This window comes from Thunnus maccoyii, chromosome 10 (assembly GCF_910596095.1).
Source record: "Thunnus maccoyii chromosome 10, fThuMac1.1, whole genome shotgun sequence".
NCBI classification, from domain to species: domain Eukaryota; kingdom Metazoa; phylum Chordata; class Actinopteri; order Scombriformes; family Scombridae; genus Thunnus; species Thunnus maccoyii.
In genome coordinates, this window is record NC_056542.1 from 15,268,762 (window position 1) to 15,286,739 (window position 17,978).

The window sequence follows — 17,978 nt, forward strand, 5'->3', positions numbered from 1 at the left end:
TATATATTATATATCTATCCTATAGCATTTATTAGCTATAAATGTTCCTATAGGGTCATAATTCTTTTAACAACATGTTTTATTCTTCTGATCTATCAGCAGTGATCATGTTTCAGGGCCTGTGATAAGTTGTTTCGCTAGATATAAACAAATGGAGATATTTAAAACACAATTAGTGCCCCTTGCAACATTTTCTTTTACAATTTTGTTGAATTTTTAAGAAGAAAACAGTTAATTTATTAACAATTACAATGATACTCTGCATAATATGGACACGATACATTTAAGTTTAACAAATGCATATTTCTCCTTTAGCATTGCTGTAGAAGTGCTAAAGGAAATAGAAAAGTATGTCAATGTAAATGCAAAAATTAAGATGAGAGCAATTCTGGATGACATTTTGTAAAACAGTCAGTCAATGAGCGCTACAAAATGAAAAAAATGAAAAAGAAACAACCAATAATAGCAATTCAATCCTTGTGTTTTATTTGCTCCACAACACAGTTTAGTTTCATTTGGAAGTGCTCTGTGCCAGAGGCAGCTCTGAAATTACATTTCAGTCTTAGAACAGGGTGGGACTTTCCCTTCTTCTCTAGCAAAATACCCCAGGAAAGGTAGCTACAGCTTTTATTGGTTTCATCTCACTAAATTACTTAAAAATGGTGTAGTTTTATGTATGAAATATACTCTAAATACCTATTAAAGAACCACTATGTATAGTGTGAATCCTAGCAACCAGTGATATTATAAAAAAAACTCAATGGATATTTTTCTTCTGCAGTGTTTAAAAAGCGCTATCATGGTTAAAGTGATGGTGCTCTAAGTTTAAGTTATATTTCATGGAAGTGGAAGCAGGTGAACAACATGACCCACCATGCAGCCTATAAATAGAACATGGTAGCCATACAGGAGAAGCGTAAAGGAGGACACAGACAAAGAACAGCATTAACACTAATTGTAAAAGATAATATGTTATCAATACCTTGACCCCCCCACCCCACCGAGGTTACCATAGAGCATCTTTTCAATAATCAAGTGAAACAACACTGTGACTGATGCGTAGAGGTAAACCTGTGCTGATCCCACACTATTACTGTGCTGCAGAGCTTCATTGATATTTGTCTCCATATATATATATATACACACATACATACATACATACATAAAAACATACATACATATATATATATACATATATATACATATACACACACACACACACACACACACACACACACACATACACACACACATACTCACTCGTCACTTCAATAGGTACACCTATGCAATCTAATGCAATCCAACACAACAGCTCTGCTATAAATTCTACTTTATGTTTATTATTGAGGTCATAGTGGGTGGTGGTGTACTGGGGTGCATTATATTGAAAAGTTTATTTTATTTGTATAATATTTTGTCCACTCCATTAATATACATGAGGGGGGCAAAATATTAGGAACACTTTTCAATACAGTGCCCTTCAGTACACCACCATCCACTGCGACCTCAATAATAAACATAAAGTAGAATCATCACCTTTCTGACAATATCAACAAAAACTGAAAATGTTTAATCTTTGTAAAAGTAGAATTTATGGCAGAGCTGTTGTATTGGATTGCATTAAATTGCACAGGTGTTCCTAATAAAGCGGCCGCTAAGTGTATGTATATATATATATATATATATATATATATATATATATATATATATATATATATATATATATATATATATATATATATATATATATATATATATATATATATATATATATATATATATATATATATATATATTTCTCTAGTGCAAAGTACAAAGAACAAGATCCCAGGTTGTGCATTGGACAGGCTGATTATAGGGCAACACTAAATATCGTGTTGCACTCCTGACACTTCCTTTCCCAACACCTCCTGTAATCAGAACACTTAATACTCAGGTGGCATAATTTACTGTAAATCAATACAAGATCTAAAATAAATAAGAACATTCCAGGTGCTTTGTTATATAACTACAAAGTGCAACTATTACATAGTCTACTATATAATGCAGCTAAAGCATCCTTATCAGTGCATGTTCATATTGAGACTTCTCAGTCACTGAGCAGATTCACAGCACTTATTTTGCACAAACATGTTTGTCTACTTAGCACAACATACTACAAATGTTAAGGTGATTTGAAAAAAAAAAACACTTGCTTAAGTAACACTGCTCTAAATGAAGTCACAAGATAAGGTTTAAGCACATTTCAAATATTAAATAAACTGCTGCAGATGAAGGGACAGTTGCAAAATCTCTGCTTTGTTATGAAGGCACCACCCACTATTATGTTCTCACAATTTACGAGCAAAACCAACTGTAACACATTAGAATCAGAGAAGAGCGTCACATGATTTTACAATACAGAATATTTTTTTTATGAATGTGGTGTAGTTTCCAGTTCAATCCCCATCAACTTGTGGAGATGTTAGACAGTTGTTTTTTTTCTATGAGATGTAGACACGATAAATCATCCCATCATCACAACACCATCCTCTACTCAGGTTCATCTCAGTACCATTCTACTGATGAGGATGAATGTAGGCCTCCGATGCACATACAGAGTCGATGAGAGCAAGTCCTTTGCCTTGGATCCAGTTTGAATCTTAGATGGTCAAGGTCCAAGTGCCAAGACACTTTTAAGGTAATAATGTCATAGTTCAGTCGCTTACTACAACTGCTGCATTCATCATCTATTTATTTATTTTTGCTCTGTCCAAAAGTGACAGAGCAAAACAATACAGTGTGGTTGTTTTGTATCAACAAAGAGCATGAAGAGATAATGTAGATATTAGTGCACTCGGGAACAAAAAAAATGCCAAAAAACAAACAACATTACATAGTATGTAAGTACATTACATAGAAAAGAGACTGCTCAAAACCGCTGCAAGTTTTCAGCTGTTTCTCTATGTAAATGTTGCTTTGCATTGGCTCTAACAAGCAGCCCCCACGCTCCAAGTGTCACAAAAATGCACTTTCCATACTTACCATAAGAAAATAAAACCTTGAAATGATAAGTCAGTATCATAGTGAAATACATTCCTGAGATGTACCTCGTTAGGTACACTACCAATCACTGCATACAGAAGCTGCCTCAAATCGAGGTCAAAATTCGTCCAGCCAGGCTCATACAGCTGGGAGTGCAGTTGCAGGTTAGAGCCACCATGGGGTGCTCTTGTATATCCTGCCGGTTTGGCTCTAAAGTCAGATGGGCGTGTTGTGGTAGTGATGGGCCAGATTGAGACTTAGCAGACACGTTTTCAATTATTCTGAAAGATTGCCAGGACCAATCAGACAACTAGGTCAGTGTAGTAACCCATCTCCCCATTATAGTGACCCCAAACCTCCCACTGTTTCTCTATCTGTCCATCTCCTGTCTATTTTTCTGTTCATCCTTTAATCTGTGCAGTAGTGCTAACCAAAACCTTGTTTCATTTGCAAACTTCAAATCTGAATGGATTTCTTGACCTATTCCTCTTCTGAACTTGTCTGACTATTGTAAACAATGTTGCTTCCTATTTCATATGCTGATACTGGCAAATTCTTTGTTCATGGTCTTATCTACCTCTAAGCCTGGCTCTCTTGGCCTGCCCATTCCTACCTGTCTAACCCTTTCTCCTTGCCTGTACTACCTCTCAATGCCTGGGTCAACCTCCTGTCTCTTTTCCCTTGAGGCCTCCTGTCCCCCAACTTCAGTTGTAGTGGAGATGTTCTGACAGTGACTGCCTTCGGGTTGGTGGGGAGGGACACTCAGGGTCTTGGCCAGGCTCATCATCAGGGGAGACGAGTTGCAGAGCCACTTCATTCTCGTAGCAGAACGACGAGCGTGAGCTTTGAATGTACTTCTGCTCAGCAAGTTCTTTTGCACTACATGAGGGTGTGTTCGGGATCTCATATGTTCGATGGAAGAATGAGTAGTCCACCTGGAAAAAGGACAGAACACAAGAATAAATGGGGTTCACTTATTTTTCAAGACACATTTTTGTGAGGTATAAAAATTAGCATGTAGACCCCTTCAAACTATAGACAAACAAACATACCACTTTACTATGGAGATAATATCATGGGCCTAAGGATGCTTATCCTTTGTGTATAACTCTTTTGTTCCTCTCTCACCTGGTAACCTTCTTTCCTCTCAAAGAGCACTGGTTCGAAGCGATGTCCCCAGAGGATTTCAGAAGCCAGATAGGAGCTACGGCACTGCGTGGTCATGGCCGTGGCCTCCACCATGCCCTCAAGTATGACGACAACCTCCAGTTCAGAGTCATTTTCCAGGGTCTTTCGGTCCATCTCGAAGAAGGGTGACTCATCGTTGATCTCATGGACAACTGTCACCGGCGAGACCAAGAAGATGCGGTCAGTGCCGGTGTCAAAACCCACGTTGATGTCCTCGTTATCCAGCGGGAGGAACTCTCCCTCTGGAGTCACCCTTGGCTGAGAGCAGGTTGGGAATAAAGAGTGAAATAAAGTCACTATTTGGTACATAAAACTTTCCACATTAGATGCTGCAATGTTACAAAATTGATTTTCAGATGTAGGAAAACATTAAATGGCAACTAGAAACGATTTCCAATGTGAAACAAACAACAGCCAAAGGCAGGCAGGAGTAAGTAATATATATATATATATATATATAGAGAGAGAGAGAGAGAGAGAGAGAGAGAGAGAGAGAGAGAGAGAGAGAGAGAGAGAGAGAGAGAGAGAGAGAGAGAGAGAGAGAGAGAGAGAGAGAGAGAGAGAGAGAGAGAGAGTCACCATTTCCTCCTGAGAAAAACAATGGAAATGAAATTTCTTGCACTGACCCAAAAGCTTAGTATTTGGTTATTGTATTCAGCTGAATTTGACAATGTGAGTCTTTATTTGTACCACCCATAGGCTTATCACTCACCCAACCTTTACTATGGAACAATATCCAGGCCCAGCATTTAGAATCGTATTTCTTTGATCCTCGCAAACTTAATCTCATCTGCCCTGTCTGAACTTTGATATGGTCATGCTATTAAGAGAGATCAAACTGTCTATGTTGTAGCCTCACTGCTCCACAGATTTTGACCCTGTGGACAACTGTGGCAGCATACACACACGCATACAAACGCACACAATGAACAATGAACATGGCAAAACATGCGCAAACAAGGAAACATGTTGTAACATACGGTCAGAGATTAGAGTAAACATTAGTATAGAGTACAATCACCCAAACTAATGTAGATACAGTACACACAAGGGAAAATGAGATGATGAAGGACAATGGCTCTCAGTTAAAGAATTGTGGGGAAGTTAATCCATGGTAAATCTTCCTAACCCCTGAGGGAAAATAAAACAAGCTCTCATTAACTACGGTCCACAGAATACAGGCCAGATGGTCTCAGCGCTCTCTCTTTCTCACTACTGAAACCTTTTTTCCTCCACCACTATCTCTCACGTCAGCAACCTGTATATTTTTGGTGATTCTTTCTTTTACTTTTCTTTCAGTTTTACCCTCAAATCACCTCTTTGACCTTACTCTCTAAAAGGAAAGGCTTGTCTTTTTTATCATTGCCATATTTTCTGACCTCTTTGCATTTCTCATTATGGCCGTTATTGATCTCCCTCCACTTACCTTCAGTAGTTGTGCTCGGACATGCGCCTCTACCAGGTGACTCTTGCGTAGGTTACCGACCCTCCACATCATGCAGAGTCTCCCATCCCTCAGCGCCACCACAGCTGTGTCAGAGAACACCAGTGTCTCGTTGCGCTTCTTGGGCTTGGCAATCTTTGCCATGACTGCCCCGATGATGAAGGCGTCAATAATGCAGCCCACAATGCACTGCAAAACGACCGCCACCACCGCCAGGGGACATTCTTCGGTCACACTTCGGAATCCGTAACCGATGGATGTCTGCGTCTCCAAGGAGAATAGAAAGGCTGCCATGAAGCTGTTCACCTGGAGGAAGCACGGCTCCTCAACCACTGCCTCTCTATCCGACTCTCCTCCAGACCCAGCCTCTCCTGATCCTGAGGTCCCTGAGCTGGGGGAAAGCCGAATGGAAAGGTCCCCATGCGCGGAGGCAATGAGCCAGAAGGCAAATCCAAAGAGTAGCCAGGAGAGAAGGAAGGAGAGGGTGAAGATGACCAGCATCCAGCGCCAGCGGATGTCCACACAGGTGGTGAAGAGGTCGCTGAGGTACCGCTGGCCCCTCTCGCTCATGTTGACGAAGGTGACGTTGCAGCGTCCGTCCTTGCCCACAAAGCGCTGTCGGGGCCGGCGGCTTGAGCGCCTGGTGCGCCGGCGGTTGGTAGTGGAGGGGGAAGAGAGTGAATCCGAGGATAACCGGCCTTCTCCTCTTCCTCCTACACTACTGCCTTTTCCACTTCTTAGCCCTGAGCATGTTCTTCCTGCTCTCACCCCGCCTTCTCCTCCTGCATCTCCCCCAACTGACTCTCCCATGGCACTCTGCCTCCGTGCATTGTTGGTGTTGCTCTGTAGAGGTAGAGCTTTGCCATTGAGGGCATGGGTTGGGGAGGGGCTGGTTGGGGTCCCTGACCCCGTCGGGCTCCCCCCTGCCCTAGCCGTATCTGCAGCACTCTGTGCTAGCCTCATGACCTCCTCCTCCTCCACTGGCCCATCCACCACAGCACTGAAGCGGCGTTTCACACGTGCTGCTCCCATCATGCACTATTAAGTCTCCTCTTTCTTAAGGAGAAGTGCACAATGACTCAGAATACCTCAGTGTGCCTTGATCTGATTATCGATGTAGTAATTTATCACCTTGATACAGTCAATGGACTTTTGTGTGGTGTTAACAATACAGTCAGTCTTTCAATCCTTCTTAACAAAGAGATAATTGCAATCCATAGTGCCCAATGGTAACCACAGGATAATTCCCTCCAAGGCCATTGGTCAGCCACTTGTTTGTGTGTCCTTTCCCCAACTTGTAATGCTGTTTCCCAGTACAGTCTATCCTTTCAGTGATAGATCGCTCAGCAAACAAAGTGTTTTTTTCTTAAAGTATGTCCACAAGTGCATTCATTAACAACCAGCACCCTTAAATCATAATCAATTAAGTAAACAAGTGAGGTGAGCTGAAAAGAGGAATGTCAGCAGTAGCTCAAGGAGTCTATTTCTGTGACCTCGAGTTTGCAATAATTGGGTTGACAAGGAGCAGGAGAACTGAGTTGAGCTCAACAGACATCACAAGAGCATGCAGGATTGGGTCTGTTCAATTCAAAACAATAAAAGGGATCCAAGAGTGGGTACGATTCGACAAAAGCTATAAGCCCACAATGCAATGCAGTAGAAGGATGGAGATGGAGACAATTATGGCTAATGGCTAATTACAGGGTATCTGCAAAAATACTGTGACAAGATGCAAATTATGATTACAGACAAATAAAAATTAAACTTCAAACAGGGGAAGATATGAGAAAATAATTTCTACCATGCAGTCAAAAAAGCAAAAAAACATGCCAATTCTTACGATCAAAGTTCTTCCCAGTTTCACAACCCCTTGGTATGGGCATGAGGAAACAAAGAATGCAGTACTTTCAGTACATCAAATGCTTATGGCATTATTCATCAGTCATTAATCAGTGTCCCTACATGTTGCATCAACCATCGAATACAGTGCAGACAAGGGAATGAACAGATGGACTCAATGTATCAGTTTCAGCTAACTTAACTAATTTAACTTAAACTAGTCTTGTGACTTGCAGTTTTCTTCACAAGTAAAGGAAATTTCTTTTGCCCAACTAAAGGGCCCAACTGAAAGAACCATGTTTTGTTTGCCATTTCCTGTTCTATCATGTCACTGCTTTAACAATTTCACATTTTCTTTCTAAGGGCCTGCACATCTGTTTGATGGCCATTGTGAATTTGGTAAAGGCTTGTACTGATTTTTGCACAGATAATATTGACACAATCTACACTGCTGTTAGCAATCACCTGCAGCAGTTAGTCTATCAGAGCAGACATACCTCATTACAGCTCAGCATTACAGCTGAGAAATCACCTATGCCTGAACAGATAAGAAGAAGGGAAGAAAACAACAGAAAGAGATTACTTTGATCTATCTCTGGCATTACTCATGTTTTTAGTGTTACGTGGAGGATTATATAGAGGGAAAAGGTAAGTACACAGGTCACCTGAGGAAGTTTTTTCTACATTTTTTGGAAGGGCCAAGCGCCAAAGTTGATAAAATCAGGTGTACGCCACAGAGGGAGAAGAAGAACAGAGACGTGTTGAGATCTAGGGTGGCTGAGAGTGTAACTGGGCTTGTGGTCTTACTCAGCATCCCTGTTTGAACCAGATCACAAAAGGCTACCTGAACACCAGAGAGAATTTACATGAGAGAACAACAAAAGAGAAAATTATCATATGTGGATGAAATCTGCCAATAAGCACATGCAAGAGACACTTTAAAATACACAATGAACAAAAGCCATTTCTAAAAAGCAAGCATGCACGTCTAAATATATAGAAATAACACTTAAAAACAAATAAAAGTATAAATAAAGCAAAAAGGAAATGTGCAAATATATCTGGCAATGAAAAGGTATGCTTGTAGTGTTAGCATTTACCTTGCACAGCCACTTTCAGAGCACTCTACTACTGAATCCTGATAAGTAAAAAGAGTATGCAACATTAAATCCTTTAGCAACCAGTGAACAGAATCATTCCCTGCACTGTGGCAAGTACACTGAGAAAAGCAAAACAATAGACAAGAGCTACAGCTGTAACTGTACAAATACAGAACAAGCCATGTAATTCAAGCGACAAAAGTTGACAAAAATGGAGTAGACAAAGGTCTACAACAAATGAAAATGGGGAAAGAGATCCCTCCTGAAGTGAGAAGTGACATATGGGTTCATCTTCGCTTGTGTGTTGACCTCTCTTTCTGACACATGTTCAGTAAAAGATTTGAGCTTTGTTGCTTTGGGGGAAAGAATCACAGGAGAAGAACAACGTGGAATCTGTTTTTTCCGTTCCCTTTACTGAGATGTCAGTTGTCTGTTTTGTGTCCCTTTGCTTTAGGACCTTCTTGTCTAATGCACTGCCAGTCTTGAAGAGAAATGAGAACAAATAGAATCAAAATTAAAGGTAAGTATCAGAGTAGCAGCAAATATGTCATTGAATTTAGAGAACTGTGGTGAAGCAGATGCTGCAGTGGTGTAGTTATCTTGTTGACGAGTCAAAACAGAATGTGGACAATCAGAAGACTCTTCAAATTATTGTATTACCATTTCATGACAGTTCAGATCTTTAGTATGGTGTATATGCTAAATATACTAGAATAGATGGTGATCAGAAACTTACCGTTTGTGGTGTCTCTTTGGGGTCTCTCATTCAGTCCTTGGATTTTTATCGGTCAAATATGGTGTAGGTTTTCCTCTCCACAGTCTCAACTTCAAGAATCAAACTCTGTCAAGACTAAAGGCAAACTTCACCAAGATGTGCTGGTGCAATCATGGAGCCTGTGAAAAGACATAGAGACACAAAAAACTGTAAAATCATTTTTACACTACATTTAGGGCTGACCTAAAAATCAGTACCCGAGTATACACCAATGTTATTCTAAATATCTTACAGGGAGCATAAGAATGGTCACTCTACAGTGCAGTTGAGTTGAACTATATGGAGAGGACTGGTGAGTTACCAAACAGCTTATCCTGTACAAAGAAGCCTCCAGTGCAGGGCCTTCATTTTGGGTCAGGAAACCAAGTGGTACAGGGTGAGTAATCTTTGATAAATAAGCAATTGGAGGGGATTTTCTTGGGCAAAGGTTGAGACTGGGATTGTAGCTCAAATGAAGGACTGGGATAAACCGGGACTCTGACTTGGTTGAGGGTGAAGAGGTAGTATGTCTTGCTGTCGAGATGGCAATATACTGTGGATTACAGCTGCGCTCGTGACTACGGTAATCTCCCTGATGGTTTTGCTAATCCTCTGAGGATTCATGTAAGAGCCGCTACTGTTATAGAAAGTGGCAAGAATATCTATAAACACACAAGTAGGGTATTTTATAGCATACATTTGGGATTTGGTATAATACAAGAGAGTTGTACTCACTGAATCTAACAAGTGTCACTACCCACAAATGATGCATACTTGAAAATTAATTGTTCCCCTTTAGCCAACCAGAGCCAATCAATGCTACCACTGAATTTATAGTGTAGAGAAATCATGTGTGCCACATCAATCAATGTATTGTATCTTTTGGGTCGGGATGATTTTGACTGCAATTGTGAAATGTACAGTTTCTTCCAGTTTTATCAAAACTGACTACGGATCAAAACGGCGGCCATGATGTCCCCAGTTTGTGTCGTTTGTGTCCAGACCAGGGACCTTTGTTTGACCCCCCCCCCATCCGTTTCCTACTGCCACTATCAAATAACTACAAAAAATTCCCAAAAAATAATTAGAAAAAGGACAAACAGACAAATGAATCAAAGACACAATAGAGACTAACGCGTCGTCACCTGTCATGCAAAATAGGAGCTATACACTCTTGTTTAAGAAAAGGACTGACCTCATACATGAACCTAAAGCTTATTACCCTCCTCATAGATCCATCTCTCATTCTATATTACAGTAGCGTCAGTATTTTGCAAGCTGTTTATTACAAGGTATAAAAGCCCTTGACAAGCAGTCCTGACCTTGGTGCCTTTACTGTAGTTCCTGCCAACACTACCGAATGAACAGGCTCTCAGGTCTGCTATCTCCGTGATTGGGCTGAAGTGTCGCTGGACAACTGACAACAGTAGCTGGAGGAGGTGATGAGGGAAATGTGTGTGTGTGTGTGTGTGTGTGAGCAATGTGAGGGTGCACATGTCCCTGTGTTGCCTAACCTTGTCATGGTGAGGTGGCAAATATCTCAAATGACTTCTCATATAATTATATACATGCAGGGGTGTCTGGGAAAACTGTCCTTGTGAAGTTGTTGCTTCACAGTTTCAGGACCCCCAGAGCAGAGTTAAACTTATATGATGAAGGCTGAAAGATGTGATGAGTCACATATTAGATGATATAGTGGTTATTCATGTTGGGTAGTATTGTATTATTGTACTGAGTCCAGTAAGCTGAATACAATGACCCTGAAGTTTTAATTTTACATGTGTGAAGAGTTTTGGTTGCATAACAATGAACAGTGGTTCACTGAATTGTGAACGTTTATTTTACATATGATTTAATATACATTTGCCATATTGAGATATATACTGATATTCACAACTAAGCCAGGTAGAGATATGAGACATTAATAAACCAATCTATAATACATTTCGGAGCTGAAAATTGGCTGCTAATTGATAATGAAGCTATACCTGGTTTAGAAGGTAAACTAACTATATCTTTTTTGGGAGTAGGGGGGATTGTTCAACAGTTGAAAGTGAAGAAAGACAAGAAACAGGATAGAGAAAGGTATATGACATGCAACAAAGGTTGTGTTGCCAGAATCACAGTTATGTGGTATGTGGGCACCACAAAATAACTATATCTCAACCTAGGACTTCATTTATGCTAGGTTTTTAAAATGCACAATTTACTTGTTCCAGGATTTTCTTTAATAGTAACACCAGGAGGACATGGGAGTGACACAGCACACATAGAAGTATAATTATTTATGGAGAGACAGAGGTAGACAACAAGACCTTTCATGAACAGATTTCACAATGAACAAGTTCTAAGATGTTGGGATTGTTTTTCACCTAATTACTTAGAGCCTATAGGGGACCAGTATAAGTGCAGAGACATAGCTGTTAAGGCTTAGGACCTATTAAGAGCCATAGCTTGACTCTTGTGTATTTTATACCCCCAAAATACCATGATTGAAATCTCTAATAATTGGATTTGATTACTTAGGAGAATCTAAATAAACTAAAACATCATCAGCATAAACTGAAATCTGATTAAATACCTGAAATAATTATTTAGGTATAAAACAAGTATAATAACTTGCAAAGAAAACAGGACTTTGCAAACATCATATTTATATATATGATGTAAAGCTTGTTTTTACCTAAAATTTGTCATGATGTCTTGAATGGTAGAGTGCACCTCCACGGAAATATTGAGCTTGTAAACTACAAAAAAGACCTTAAGTAATTCCTTGATATTAAGTCTTCTAGCCGCACTAAACCTTCCACAGTCAAAGCAAATTGAGAAAACAATACTGCTCAACAATCATCCAGGGTTTATGGATTATTTAAAGAAGCACTGATGCAGGAGCAGAACTAACCACAAGCAACTGTAGAGCACCACAAGGACAAAGTTATTGAAGCCAGTCTAATTGCATTACAAGTCAGACTGGTTTTGATCAGCACAACTTTTAAGTACTGCATTAAACTGAAAACCTGGTATAGGAAAACCTCTACTTTGATCATCACACTCATAATTCTCCTGCAAGACCACAGTAATCCGATTTCACCACCTATCCTTCTCTCCTTTCTTTCATGTGGTTCTCTAACCATGTATTATCTCTCTTTATGCCACCTCCCCTGTCCTCTTTCTATCCAGATTATCTGACCATATTAAGGTGTTATGTGGACGGATGAGATTTGCACGGAATATGATTTCAGTGTCATTGAAAAAGGCATTGAATATACTGTATTACTCCCATATTTTGCTCCGCCACTCTTTTTTTCCTCCCCTGTCACGTGTGTTCTATTTCTGTTGATATTTCCTTCATATAGTATAGTATTTTATGTGTCATTCAATTTAGTTTGATGGTTTTATGGTGGAGAGTTTAATCAACACTGCACAGCACACAATGTACAACATAAAATCTAAGTGACCCTCTACATTGTGAGGCCACAATGCAAATATGGAGACATCAAAGATGTTATTGATCAGTGGAGGTTAGAAACCAGGGCACCGATTGGGTCTCTCTCTCAGTGTCACATAGTTCTCTGTCTCAGGTTTTTCTCTTTATTGCTTTCACATCTGGCTTGACAATTCTAATTAAATTCACTTTACAGTGAAGGTTTGGATCATTTTTAACGCACACAAATGGGCTAATGCAACAGCTGCAACAGTAATGGCTTAAAATATAAAGCAAATGCACAGAAGCATTGCAACGCTGCAGTGACCTCTTGCTTTTAGCCAATCTGATCAATACAGTGCTAGTGAAGTGTTGATCTGGTGGCGTCACACACGGGATGCACTAGCTGCAGCTGATAGTTGCAGCACCAAACAGTGACAGATGCTGCGTCATCAAGAGTAAAAATTCAACTGAATATTATGCAACATTAGACTTTAGACATTTTCTGATGGTGTTGCTTCATATTTTGCATTACAGATTTTTAAATGTTTGAAGTTGAGAGTATCATAATGTTGTTTTGCATGTTTTGAATAATTATGCTACATTTCTGATGGCTACTGGTTTTAGTTCTTTCAGTTTTTTTGTCCAAGCGTGATAGTACATACAGTAGTCTTTCATTATAATAATTTATGAAGTTTACATGGTTTCAAAACGCATGTAAGAAAAAGAAGACTTATTACATTTTGTGTTGTTTTGTATTTTTTTTGCTTTGTTGGTTGGCTTTGAGTAATGTAGTTGATAAATGCTGTGAGATTGGAACCGGGTGGACATTTGGAGCCTTATTACATCTAATTGAAACTTTTCCGCTGCTGTTCCTCCCTCAGCTGTGTGCAGTGATCGAGGTCATTGTGTGATGATGACCAAATGTTAATCTGGGGAGTTAAGATGGTGCAGGTTGCAATGCGCTGGTTAAAACTCTGCACAACTCCTTCTTAATTAGAAAATACTTAGAACTCTGAAAAGTACACAATTAAGATTGTTTTCTTGTTACACCCCATTCTTATATTTCATACCTATTCTTTTAGAAACATTTATATACATTTACTCACGAGCAATAAGACCCTCCAGGGAATAACTGCTCTGTCTCTGTAAAGATTAATCTATCGAAATACCTTTCACCTATTTAGAAGGTCCTTTCAATGTAATACAATCCAGTGTATCAACATCACAAAATAGAGCTTCAAAAATGACCACAGAGTTTAATCAACACCTCTCTGACTTTGCATCACTAATTACAATTTTTAAACATTCCTTGTATATAGTATTTATCACATGATAAGTGTATTGGATGTATGGGATTACAAAAGTCAGGGAATAAATATAGATGTCTATTTTTCTTGTCAATGTAAGCTTCAGGGGAAAAAATCCAAAATTCACTGTGCCCCCATCATCATTACTTCACATGTCCCCACAAGGCAACAGCACATCATGACTACATCACCTGCTGTCATCCAATCTGCACACAGCAAGAACAACCTTGTGAGGCTATCTAGAAATTAAGTGCTATGACTGTGTTTGAAATGCAGTGCCTACCAGAGCTGTGAATTACTCAGAGATAAAATCATATATTGTAAGTTGCTCATGATACAATAACAACAGTATCACGACACAGTTAAGTTTACACATAAAAAACAATATGTAATGGCTTCCACCAAAATTTTGGTTGCAATGGTACTGTCAATTTCTAAAACATATGTATTACTAAAATATTCTGCATATACATCGCTTTGAAAGATGGCTCTAGTATAGTTTGGTGGTGCAGCACAATTGTGCCATTCTATAAGGAAAGTCTTGGCAAATGGCACATACATGTGTCATAATTTGAATGTCAAAAAGACATAAACTGGAAAAATGCCAAACAGACAGATATCTGAGCAGCTAAAATGTCTGAAGTAAAGACATCACCATGCTGCTCCTGAATTGCAATACTTTCCACACAAAAGGACATTTCATATTGTCATACTATTTATCTCACATCTTTTAAGAATCCCAAGTCAAAGTGGCTTGACTGGAAAAAGAAACAAACAACCAGCTGTGTCCTTTATGTAATTTCTTCAAGACACATTTTATTCCACTTTTGGTGCAATTTTTGTTTAGGTTGAAATCCAAACAAAATGGGACATGGAATTTGAGAGATATGGGCATTTACCAGACAAGGAGGGTCTGGTGAAAGACACTATCGAGTTGCACTATAAGAAATGTAGAATCCCAGGTTTTTGGAGCTTAACCGTACTAGGAATATAAGGTATTTTGGTCTCTGCCTCATCATGTTTGATTTGATTTTTTTTCATTGGTCTCTTGCAAGTCCCCCAAATTTATGGAAGTGCAATACTAAATTGCAGGAGTACCATTTATCATTACCCTGCTAACTGCCTTAAAATTCATCTGCAACATTAGAAACAGCCTGCACGCATGCGCAGTTGGCTGAGTCTCAAGTTGAATTACAATGAATTACATGAGCACCTTTAAAAAGAGAATCAGCTGGAGGAGAAACTGATGTCATTTTATAATCCCGTACTTTGGTCTGACCTCTTTACCCTATGTGCCTCTCTGAAAAACTCTCAGCCGTAGCTTTGCCATTTGATTCAAACTTGCTTGATCCACCAGTGTTGACATAAAGATAGAGTTGATGATAAAGATCTTAAGGACTACGATTTTAAGGTCTGTGTATACACAACCTTTTGGCCACAGGGCTGCAACGAAATGTTTAATGTCGTAAAGAAACACTGGGAGAGTACATCCTTTCATAATCGAGGTGTGTACTGTACATTTGTTTTAAAGTAGTTTGCCTCCCAGCTCTTCTCTTTACAGGGGCATTACATTATTTTAACACCTACAGTATTTCAAAATGTAGCTCTGTTTTTAATCAGTTTGTAAATCACAAGACAAAAAGGATTAAAGTCTAAATCATCAGGGCACAACAAGCTCTCTGCCCTTATCTGTTCAGTATCTGTTCCCCAAAGTAACGTCTTCCTATTTTATTTCTATATACTCATATCCTGTAAAGTACATGTTACAGTAAACAGCCAGAAGTTAATGCAATGCTTTAATTGTCTAAACATTTAGAAACTATGGAAGAAACACAGTTTAAATATATTTGCATGAAGCATGAATCCTTTGATTTCTCACAGTTGTGAGTGAGACCCTAACAAAGGCTGTTATGTGAAAAAAAAAACATATTCTGGGATACAATTATAACAAAGGTCTATAACAGTGGTTCTCAAAGTGGGATCTGGGATCCCCAGGGGTCCTTGATAGGGTTCCAGGTGGTCCCCAGCAAAAAGGATAACAATATATTTTCACCATAATTTCATCCATAAGTAACACAATGACAGAATGACTATTTGGTCATGGATTTACTTTCTGTAATAAAATATCTAAAAGCAAAAATCCTACCAGATAGGGGACCCTGGGATAAAATCTTATCAACTGGGGGTCCGTGGTCTAATTTGTATCAGTTTAGGGATCCTTGACGTGAAAAAGTTTGAGAATCACTGATCTATAACGACTTTTCAAACTGCGAAGTTGCAACAGGGACAACAATATCACTGCAGAGACCTAAACTCAAAAGCATAAAGATGCAATACCTCTGCCTGATGAGTTCACTTCCCAACAAAACAGCTGCCGTTAGGCTAAAACTAAGCGACGATCCATATAGTTAGTAATTTAAAAAGATTTTCTGATTAAAAACTGATATTTTGGCAACTTCTTTCAATCCAGTCTGCACTTACCCACTGCTGCTTTTTCTCCCTGTGAGTTCAGCGCGGTGAAACGATGTCAATTTAATGTAGTCCCTCCATTAATTAATCAGTTGGTTCATTAAAAAAAAAGCACAGATTCAAAACCGTGCGCGAGCTGTCCCGTGCTGGCTGTCCCCGTCAACTGCCCGCGAGCCCTCAGGTGCTGGATGAACGCGCTTACGTCGCGATGCTATCTGTCCCCAATGAAAAGCGACCACGCGCCTCTCCGGACTGAAAGAGTGACCTTGTCGCACCATACCGTCTGATTCAGTGATATACAATTTATATTAATAATTTACATAGATTAAATTGATCATGGAATATTAAGTTTATTCAAATTTTTTGTTTGTTTGTTACATTTTTGTTGTTGTATAGTGGTTTATATTAAAATTGTAACATTAATGTCCAGTGAACCACCAAGTGTAAAGGTTGGCCTAAATCTTTTAAAAATGTCACAATATCTACTCACTATTTTAAATTGTTATCTCATTTTATTGTTGATTTTACAGTTAATTAGGAAAAACAAAAAAGTGCCTCATAACTCACTTTTCTATAGTTGTGCTTCGGCAACACTGTAGTAATACTGTAGTTATGGTCATGTTAATAAAGCTAATTTGAATTTGAATGCAAATTTGAATTTGAGGGTCAGGTAGAGATTGAGAGTGAAAGATTGAGACAATGAGTGTGTGTGTGTGTGTGTGTGTGTGTGTGTGTGTGTGTGTGTGTGTGTGTGTGTGTGTGTGTGTGTGTGTGACAGAGAGTGAGAGAGAGAGTGAGAGAGAGTGCGTGTTTACTAATACTTAATCTGACTTAATCTCAGTCCAGGCGCCCAAGAAGTGACCTATATGTCATGAGCTCTGTCATTCTATGGAAATAAGGATCAGATTGAAGATGACTGAGGGCAAACATTGAAGAAGCGACGTAATGCAGCAGCCACAACAACCAGCTGCATCACTGTCTTTATCACACAGACAACATAAACATTTGGATTTCAAACTTTAAGACTTTGCATTTACCTTTTCATTAAATAACAACTACAAAATCTATGTAGTGGATAATCTTAACCTGTTAATATGCAAAATATGTTGAAATAACAATAAAATCAATCAGTGTCATGTAGATTACATATGCAACCAGGCAGACGCTGTCATTTTAAATTGCATAAGTGTAAAACAAACACTAATTGTAATTGACCCATGGAAAACTGTCCGGGAGGGGTTCACAGAGACAGAGAGCGAGGGAGGGTGACGTGAGGAGGGCATGATGATGATGTCAGACTTACCAGAAAGACACGAGGCTGAGAGGAAAATTGCAGTGCGTGATTGATGTAGATAATATTTTTGAACGCCACCGATATAAAATGGAAAAATATGCTTAATCATTCACTTTACGTTTGCCTCTGTTG

The 17,978-nt window shown here is 39.1% G+C and overlaps 1 protein-coding gene and 1 long non-coding RNA gene across 2 annotated transcripts; one reads left to right on the forward strand and one right to left on the reverse strand.

The window, feature by feature from the left end:
• Window positions 1-2,214: 2,214 nt before the first annotated feature.
• On the reverse strand, window positions 2,215-6,693 carry kcnj14 (potassium inwardly rectifying channel subfamily J member 14). The gene is made up of 3 exons (XM_042423695.1): window positions 5,639-6,693; window positions 4,153-4,470; window positions 2,215-3,959 (listed from the first exon to the last, which is right to left on the reverse strand). The coding sequence occupies exons 1-3, from the start codon at window positions 6,689-6,691 to the stop codon at window positions 3,729-3,731; spliced, it is 1,602 nt and encodes a 533-aa protein (XP_042279629.1). The 5' UTR covers window positions 6,692-6,693; the 3' UTR covers window positions 2,215-3,728.
• LOC121905460 lies at window positions 4,400-9,817 on the forward strand. The gene is made up of 3 exons (XR_006098423.1): window positions 4,400-4,480; window positions 9,050-9,115; window positions 9,605-9,817. It is a non-coding gene; the product is annotated as an uncharacterized LOC121905460 (long non-coding RNA).
• Window positions 9,818-17,978: the final 8,161 nt, after the last annotated feature.